This window comes from Talpa occidentalis, unplaced genomic scaffold, assembly GCF_014898055.3.
Source record: "Talpa occidentalis isolate TD23 unplaced genomic scaffold, MPIMG_talOcc4v2.1 talOcc4.16, whole genome shotgun sequence".
In the NCBI taxonomy this organism is placed as follows: Eukaryota; Metazoa; Chordata; class Mammalia; order Eulipotyphla; family Talpidae; genus Talpa; species Talpa occidentalis.
This window is the reverse complement of record NW_023601653.1, coordinates 618,732-627,394: the sequence shown is the minus strand read 5'-3', so window position 1 is coordinate 627,394 and position 8,663 is coordinate 618,732. Positions and strand designations below refer to the sequence as shown.

The 8,663-nt window shown below is 76.5% G+C and overlaps 1 protein-coding gene across 1 annotated transcript in view; it reads left to right on the top strand.

Moving 5' to 3' along the window:
• Positions 1-4,060: 4,060 nt before the first annotated feature.
• TAFA5 (TAFA chemokine like family member 5) overlaps positions 4,061-8,663 on the top strand; it is a 53,628-nt gene continuing 49,025 nt past the window's right edge. The window contains exon 1 of the mRNA XM_054695969.1: positions 4,061-4,172. Coding sequence (XP_054551944.1) covers positions 4,061-4,172 — 112 coding nt within the window. The remainder of the gene's footprint in view (positions 4,173-8,663) is intronic.

Sequence of the window (8,663 nt, the reverse complement as noted above, 5' to 3'; positions counted from 1 at the left end):
CGAAAAATTAAAGGCGCGCCCCGCGGGGGAGGCTGCGCCCTCTGCAGACCGCGGGGCGGGAGACGAGGTCGCCAGCGAGGAAGGCCGCCTTCCCTGGCCGGGAAGTCCCGCAACTCAGAGAGAGCCTGCCCGGGAGCCGCGCCCGCCCCTCACCCGGCGCACCCCCACCTGGCCTCGGTGCCGCCGGACCTCAGGTGCCCGGGACGGGGGAGGCCCGCGGGCGGCGCGGCGGGTGCGGATCCTGCTGCTGCGAGGACGTCGGATGAGACGGACTCGGGGAGGTCGGCAGGGGAGGGCAGGAGGGCGAGGCAGGACGACAGAGGGAGTTTAAGGGGGGCTTGGCGGCGCTCCCGGCGAACCCCAGGGCCCGCAGGTGGGGGTCGGGGCAGCCGCGCGCTTGGCCGGGGGAGGCGGGTTTCAGAGGGCACCGGGCGCGCAGGTAACGAGCAGCAGCTGTTTTCTGACGGCTCAGCAGGGCTCACTCTCGCCCGGGCGGGCTCCTCCTCGCGCCCCCGGGCGGGCGTCCCCCAGATGCCTTTTCACGCTAGTGACTCTGGGTCCCGCCAGGCCTTTCAGACACAGCTTGAGAACGAGTCGCGGGGTCTGTTTCCAGCGCCTGCGCGCCCCGTCCCAGTGCTGGGACCCCACGGAGCTGCTCTGCCCGCGGCTAATGGGCTGTGCCTCCAAATCACACCAGCCGCAGCGTGTCCCCTGGCCCGCTGCTCCCCTCTCCTGCGGCCCCTCCCCGCAGAGGCCTGGCGCTGGGTGTGTGCCCGTCCCGGCGTCTGCCCAGAGCCCGTCTCAACAGGCCTCAGTCCATCCTCCCGTCTCAGCCGAGCCCAGACACACCCCAGGCATCTCCCACGGCCTCCAGGGTCTTGGTCCCTGGGCTGGTCACTTCTCAGGGCTTCAGCACCCCCGGGGGCTCCCAGTGGCCCCTGAGGGATGCAGCACCCGCCCACACCTGCTGCCCACGGCTGCCCCTCTCACCGCCGGGCCAGGAGGCCTGCAGGGCGCCTGCCTTGTTTCCAGAAGGAGGCGGAGACTGGACCCGCCACAGTCCACCCCTTTAGCCGCCCACTGCGGGGAGAACCGCCTCTTCCTACGGCACAGGGCTGCCTCTCCACCGAAGGGCCTCTCCCTGTTGCTCCAGCGGGACACCCCACCATCCCACCCAGTGGGAACATCCACACAGGCCTCGGGGTCCCCGGAGCCCTGGTCCGCCGGCAGCCGCAGTAAGGGGTGACGTGGCCGCTCCACGGGGGGAGCAGAGATGGGGAGAGGCACAACCCACAGTCCCCTCCGTGAAAGCAGAGCAGGGAAAGGGAACCCGCGTGTGCCCAGACTGGGGGTGCTCCCTGGCCAAGCGCCCTCTCGCACCTCACCTCCTCCGTGGCCGCCCACCCCGCGGCACCTGGGCAGCCCACGAGGCAGGCCCCCCGCAAGCCGGGCCTCTGCGGCCACGCCAGACCCGGCCCCTCCCCGCGGGCGCCCGCGGCCTCCCCAGGCTGGCCAGGGAGGAGGCGGCTCCTCCGGGACTCACCGGAGGCTCCGAATGGAGCTGCTGTCGGTCCTGGCGAGTAATCAAAACCAGCCAATCAACAACAATAAGTTGTCACTCCGCGGCGTGCGTGGGGCGCGGAGCTGAGCTTCCTGTTCCCTAGCAACAGCGCTGGGGCTCTGCTCGCCCTCAGTTTCCATCCTGGTGTCTCCCGGCCCGAGCGGCGGGGGCGGGGCCGCCGGGCTGCACCTGCTCTCCGGGCGGGTCGGGCTGAGCCCGCGGGGGCCCCGACCTTCTCCTGCGCCTCCTTCGCTCCTCCAGCCGCACCGGTGAGGTGCTCCGCCACCCGGCTCCAGGCACCGGCGTCTTTCCCCAGCGGGAGCCGCCGCAGCCCGAGCCCCTGCGAGCCCCGCCGGGCTCCGCTCATGGCCAGAGGCGGTGCTGGGCCGGCCTCGCGCGCCTCCTGCCGACCCCGGCTGGGCCGTGTGAGGCCCAGCACTCAGTCTCGGCGCCCAGAGCCCCACAGCAGTCTGGGGGCCCCGGGAGGCCTGCTCTGGCCCGCCAGAGTCCTGGCCTGAGGCTGGACTCACCTGGCCGGAGCCCGGCCTCCTCCCCGCCGCCTGCCCGCACACCCTCCCGCCCCGGGTTCAGAGCCCAGCCCGGGCGCCCCGGGATGACGGGCGGTCAGCTCCCCGCCCTATCACGCATCCCTGAGTCCTCCCGGACACGTCACGCCCTGAGCGGCAGCTCTGCCCCGAGAGGAAGCGGCCCCGTAGCAGCCCTGTGCGCGGGGCACCCGGCCGCCCTCAGGTGCTCCGAGAAGGGCAGCAGCCCCAGCCCCCGCGGGCGCAGCGCTTCCTCTGGAGCGGCGGTTTCAGACAAAGGAACTTCCCGTCCACAGAACGACCGGGTGGGCAAGCGGCGTTCTCAGGGGGAGCTGCTGGAGGAGAGGACTGGGGTGCTCGGGCGCTCGGGGCTGTCTGCGCCGCGCCTGCGTGTCCTGTGGATGACACCGAGCGGGCCGGGGAGCCTCTCTCCCGGGAGCCCCCCAGCCCCGGTCCCCGGGCCCCCGCACCCTGGTCTCGGGGGGCAGGACGCATCTGTGCCCCCTCCTCCCGCCTGGGCATCTAGTAGGTGCTCAGTAAAAGCCGCAGGAGGAACGTGCCGCGCGGCAGGACCCGGCGGGGCCGGAGGAAGGGCCGCCTCTGCGGGCACCAGGAGGGTCGCGACAGCCACAGCCAAAGCGGAGGGCGCGGGAAGGCGGAGGGCCGGCGCGGGGGAGGCTGCGAGGCCCCCCTCGGAGAGGCCCTGCTCCTGCGCCCCCAGGCCTCGCCACCCCTGCCAGCCTGGGACAGGGGCCACCGCTGGGAAGAAGGAAGAAGGGCCTGGGGTTCACAGGCATTGAGGAAACATCGGGCTGGACACAGGCAGCGCCGCGGGCGGGAGGCCCCTGCGCCCCAGCCTGGGCTTCCCCTGCGGGGACTGTGTGCTGCGTGCAGAGGCGGGCTTGCCTGGCGTGCAACAGGGCCGTGCACGGGCAGGGCAGAGTGCTGCACACATGTGTGGTTACCACGCGCGTGTAGTGTGTTGTGCGTGCTGTGTGCGGACACATGTGTGGTTACCACGCGCGTGTAGTGTGTTGTGCGTGCTGTGTGCGGATGCATGAGGACATGGCGTGCGTGTGTGTGGACAGTATGGGTGCGTGCGAGTGTGGGCGTGTGCATGCGTGTGTGGGCGTGCGCACCTGTGTTGCTTGCATGCGTGTATCTAGACTGTGGCGTGCATGGCGTGCATGTGTGCGGGTGTGTGCATGTGTGTGCGTGCATCTCCCCGTCCGTCCGGCCGTCAGGCCAGCGCCGGGCCCTCTAGCGCCTCCTTGGAAGGGGTCCCCGGGACCCCAAGACCGCTGGGCCTCGGCCCCCCATGCCGGGTCCGCGGCGGGGCCAGGCCGCGAGGTGGGCAGCGAGCCGGCGCCCGCACCGCCCTCTGGGGGGGCGGGGGCGCCCTCGGCCGCCTCCCTCCCGCTGCAGCCCCGAGGCCCGGGTTTGCGGGCGAGGCCGAGCGCGCCCCGGCGCGGGGGGGGGGGGGCTGGAGCGGGCAGGCCGCGGCGGGCCGGGGCTGCCCGGGACAGCCCCCGGGTCCTGCGCGGGCCCCCGGCCCTCGGGCCCCGCGGGCAGCCGGGCGCTGGCCGCCAACTTCCCGCCGGCCGGCCGGCCGGGCCGCCCCGCGGGGGCCGCTGCCGCCCCCCAGAGGCCGCGCGCCGGCGCCCCTCGCCCTCCCGGCCCTGGCCCGTCCCCGGCCGGCGGGGCCCCGCGGCGCCGGGCGCGCGCCGGGCGCGTGCTCGCCTGGGCGGGCGGGCGCGCGCAGCCGGCGCCGGGGCCGCGGCCGCCTCCCCCGGGCGCGGGGGCGCGGGCGGCGCGGGGGCGCGGGCGGCGGGCGGGCGGCGGCGCGGGCGGGCGGCGGCGGCGGGGATGGCGCGCGCGGGGCCCGCACGTGGAGGCCGGCGCGGGGGCGCGGGCAGGGCCGGCCGCTGAGACGCTGCCCCGCCGGGCCGGCTCCATGGCGCCATCGCCGCGCTCCGGCCGCCGGCAGGATGCGCCCGCGCGGCCCGGCCTGTCCTCAACTTTCTGGGCGCTCGTGATCCTGGCCGGGCTGCTCGTCGCCTACTGCGGTGAGTGCGGGGCGCGGCGGGGGCGGGCCGCCGCGGGGGCCCCGGCCCGGCCCGGCCCGGCCCGGCCCGGCCCGCCGCCCGCGCCAGGCCCGGTGGCGGCGCGTCCCTGCGCGGAATGGCCGGCCCGGCCCGCCCGCCCGCCCGCCCGCCGCTCCCCGCCGAGCCGCGCGCTCCGGAGGCGGCGGGGCCGGGGCCGGGGCCGGGGCCGGGGCCGGGGCCGGGGCCGGGGGCGACACCCCCGCGGGGCGCGGGGCGGGGGCCGGGGGGCCGGGGGCCGGGGGGCCGGGGGCGCGGGGCGGGGGCCGGGGGGCCGGGGGCGCGGGGCGGGCGGGGCGGCCCCCGGGGGGGGGGGTCCGCGCCCAGGCTGGTGCCCGCGAGGAGCCCCGGCCGCTGTCCGGGGCGGGAGGCGCCGCCTGCCGCGGCGGCCGGAGACGCGTCGGGACCCGGGTCTGGCGCGGGCCGGGCGGGCCGGCGGGCGCCCCGGGCACAGGCTCCGGCGTGGCCGCGGCGCGGGGACCTGACCAGGCCGGCGCGGGGGCAAGTGCGCCGAGCCCGGGCCGGCAGCGCCGCGATGGGGGTCGGTCCCGCGCAGCCGGGACTGGGGCGCGCGCCGGTCAGCGCCGGGCGCGGCGGGCAGCTGGCTGGGCGGGCGGGAGCGGCGCGTCCTTGGCAGGCTCCGGCTGGCCGGCCGCCGGCCTCCTGGCAGCGGCTGCTGGGCCCCTTCCCGAGCCCGCGGGCGGAAGGGCCGGCGCTGGGCGCACCTGTCATGGAGGGCGGCCGGCGAGGTGGGGAACCTGGATCCTCACCCGCCCCAACCCCAAAGGCAGCCAGCGCCGGGCTCGCCAGCACCTCCTCGGGCTCCGGCCCAGGCGTCCCTGCTCGGGCCAGCGCAGCGGGACGGGGCCCGGCCCGGGACGGCCGCCCGGAGGGAAGCCCGCGGCCCGTCCGCCTGCTTGGCCGGCTCGGTCCTGCCCCTGAATCGCCGGCTCGGGCGGCGGCCCTGGGTGGGCAGGGGTCGGGGCGCGGGCGGGCACCGCCAGGCGGGGTGCCCCAGGCCTGGGCTTGGCTGACGTCCCCGGCGAGCCCCGGCCGGCGTGGGCAGGGTCAAAGGCACCGAACTCCAGCTGCAGGGAGGAGGTGCACAGGCTTCTGGGCACCCCGAGAGGGGCTCCCCAGCGGGCTTAGGGAGGAGACAGCAGCCCCCCGAGCCCTGGGCTGCTGCTGGCCTGGTCCTTGGGGCCGTGCCGAGACCCCACGGGGGGCAGCCCTGTGGGGGGAGACGGGATGAGTGTGGTTGGGTCCTGACCCCACCCCGCGACCTCACACCCCACACCCAGGCTGCCCCCACTGCCCTGCCCGCGAGGCCACCCCCACCCGGATCTTCAGCCGGCCCCTCCGGCCTGCACCCGTCGGTGGGGTGCGGCTGCCGACAGGACGCACGTGGAAGCCAAGGCCCCCTGACGCCAGGCGCCGCGAGGAGGCCCCGGCGCCCGAAACGGCGCTTCTGCCACACGCGGCCGGCGGCGCAGGCGTCTCCCCCAGGACGGCGGGGCGGCCCCGCGGCCGGGTCGCCAAATCTCGGCGCTACGAGGAGTCACTGGCAATGAGATGGCGTCTCCGGACAAGCCCAGGACGCCAGGGACGCGCTGGAGAAATTAAGACGTGTCGCCGAGACAAAACAGGCATAATAGTGATTCGCAGCTCAGCACAGCGCCCCGAGAAGCGGACGGCTCTTCTGGAAAGGATAAAGCAGATCACACCCGAGCGGGGCCGCCCTGCCGTGCCCCGGCCCCGGCCGCAGGGAGCGCGGCTGCACCCCGCGGGCGCGTGGCTCCTGTGGCCCTCAGGGCCGGGGTGCCCGCAGCGTCCTCGCTGTGTGGTGAGGCAGGTCTATGTGTCGTGTTCATTAGGGGCACAGCGGGCGCCGCCCCGCACCGTCCCCGCCGGCTCCTTCCGCGCGCCCCGGCAGCTGGGCAGTGCTGCTGGCCGCTGGACAGGGCTGGTCCTGCCCTGCTTTCCCTGCCGGCTGCCCGCCGCCTGGAGCCCCCCAGAAGGGGGCTGGGGGGCTCCCAGCACAGGGGTCGGGCGCCACCGGCTGGCGGGAGAGCGACCTGCAGGCGCCAATTAGCTTTGTTGCTATAGAGACACCGCCTGTCCCTGCCTCCTGCGGGAGAGGCCAGGAGGCCCCGGGCAGCGGCCGCTGGCCCTCCCCGGCCGGCCCTCCCCGACCTGTGCGCCCCCGGACAGCGGGCCGGGTGCTGCGGGAGGAGTGGACGGGGACGCGGGGGAGGAGGAGAAAGTTGCACCTCCTGGCCTGGTCTGGGGACGCCCCTGTCGCGGCCTGGAGAGGCCCCCCCAGCCGCTCAGGGCAGAGGCCTCTGGCCCCGGACGCTGCGGCCCGGCTGTCGGGGCAGGGCTGGGCAGCACCCCAAAGCCGCTTTCCAGGCTGGCTGATGGCGCGCTGGCTGAGGCTGAAGGCAGGCGTGGGGGAGCCCCGACTCTGATGGGGCCGGAGGGCGGCCGAGTGCCCGCGGGTGAACAGGTGCCCCGGCGTGTGGGGGGTGGGAGGAAAGTCTGATTTCGCGCAAACCAGGAGCGGGGGGCGGGGGGCTCGGGGCTCGTGCGCTGCTTTGCACGGGGATTTTCTTTCTTTCAACGAACCCCCTGGACAGGGAGCTGCGTCTTTCAGCTGAATCTCCGGCCTCGGCTCCAAGGATGGGAAGAAATTATAAACAACTTGCAAATTGTTTTTAATCCATTAGGACACTAAGCGAGCGTGGGCCGCTGCGGGCGCCCTGGACAAACACAATCTAGCGCCTATCTGGGAGAGATCAGAAAAGGCCACTTCCCGCTGCTCACACGTCGCGTTGGGGTCCGGCGAGGCGGGCGGGAGAGCCGCCTGCCGGGCCACTCGGCGCTCCGGACCCGCGTCCCTCCCCTGCGCGGCCGTGGGGTCTCGGCCGGGAGGGGCGTGTGCCTCCCGCCCCGGCAACGCGCGCCCGGCTGGGCTGAGAGCCGCGCCGAGGGGTCAGCCGGGCAGGGGCCTGCGTGTCCCCCGAGGGGCTCCGGCCAGGCCCTGGCGCAGGAGGCCTCGGGGAGCGGCCAGCCCCCACCCGCCCGCCGCCCTGCGGGGAGGCTGAGCTCGGGGTGTCCCTGGGGGCGCCCGGGGACCCCGCTCGGCGTCCGGGAGGGAAATGTGGAGGTCGGCTTTGCGGCGTGGCTGCTCGCAGGTGACTTCCATGGTGTAACCACGGGGATGTGAGGAGGATGTGGCTCTAGAAAAGGCAAGAAAAGCAAAACATTAAACCCCATTTCTTTACGCGGCTCCGCAGCGGCGCGGGGCGGGCCTGGGGCTGCGGAGCCAACGACCCGGCAGAGGCCCCCGGCGCGGCGGCGGCTGGACGCGGGGCCGCGCGGTCTCCCCGAGTCGTGGCTGGACCCGCAGGCCGCGGCCCCGCCGGCCGCCTCGCGGGCCCCTGGGGGGGGCGCCCCGGGCCGGCGGGCAGGCGGGCGCCGGGGGGCAGCGAGGCCGCGGGTGCGCGGCCCCCACCGCGCCCGGGGAGCAGGCGGCCCTGGCCCTCTGGCCCCGGGAGGCCAGCTCCGCCCCGAGGCTGGCGCGCCCTGGAGCGCCCCCGGCCCGCGCCCCCGCCCAGGCCCGCGTGACCCGCGCCCCGAGGCGCGGGGGGCAGGAAGGGCCCAGGGCCGCGGGGCGCCCCCCCAGGCTGCCGGCGGGGCCTTCCAGGCACGGAGCCCTGGGGGCGCCGCGTCCACTCCCGCTGCCCAGGGCGCCCCCCACCAGCGGAAGGCCGGGGGCGGGGCTCGGGGACGGGGCGGGGCTCAAGGACGCGGTGGGCGGGGCTAAAGGATGGGGCGGGGCTAAAGCTCAGGGTGGGCGGGGCTGATGTGCTGCGTGGGCGGGGCTAGATAGTGGGCGTGGCCAGTGGGCGTGGCCAGTGGGCGTGGGCGGGGCTGAGGCGGCGCGGGCCGGTGAGCCCTGTAACGGGGTGCGGCTACAGCTGCGGGCGCCCCAGGCGGGGCCGGGGGGTCTTGGCGGCCGGGCTGGCGCGCCCGGTGAGCAGCCCCGACGCGCCCGGTCGGCCCGGCTGTTGGCGGCGTCTCCTGACGGGAGGCGGGCGCGGGGCGCCCCTGGGTGAGCCCTGGGTCCCCCCTGGGTGAGCCCGGGCCGGTGTCAGCCCTGCCCGCGCTGCTCCCCGGCTCCCGGGCCAGGTGCCACACCTCCCCCAAGACGCTGCGTCCAGGCGCCCACCCGCCCCCCGGGCGCGGACACCCAGGCTGGGCCGCCGGCTGGTGGGGCTGTCGGGCCTTGGGGTGCTCAGAAGCATCTCTGACCCCCCCATGCCAGGAGTCCCCGCACCCTGGGCGCCACCAGGGGTGGCTCCAGACCGTGATGCCCGTCCTGCGGGCAGACGAGCGCGGCCAGCAGCCTGCTCGAGCCAGACCCTCGCCGGGGCCCGTCCACGCCGCGGCACC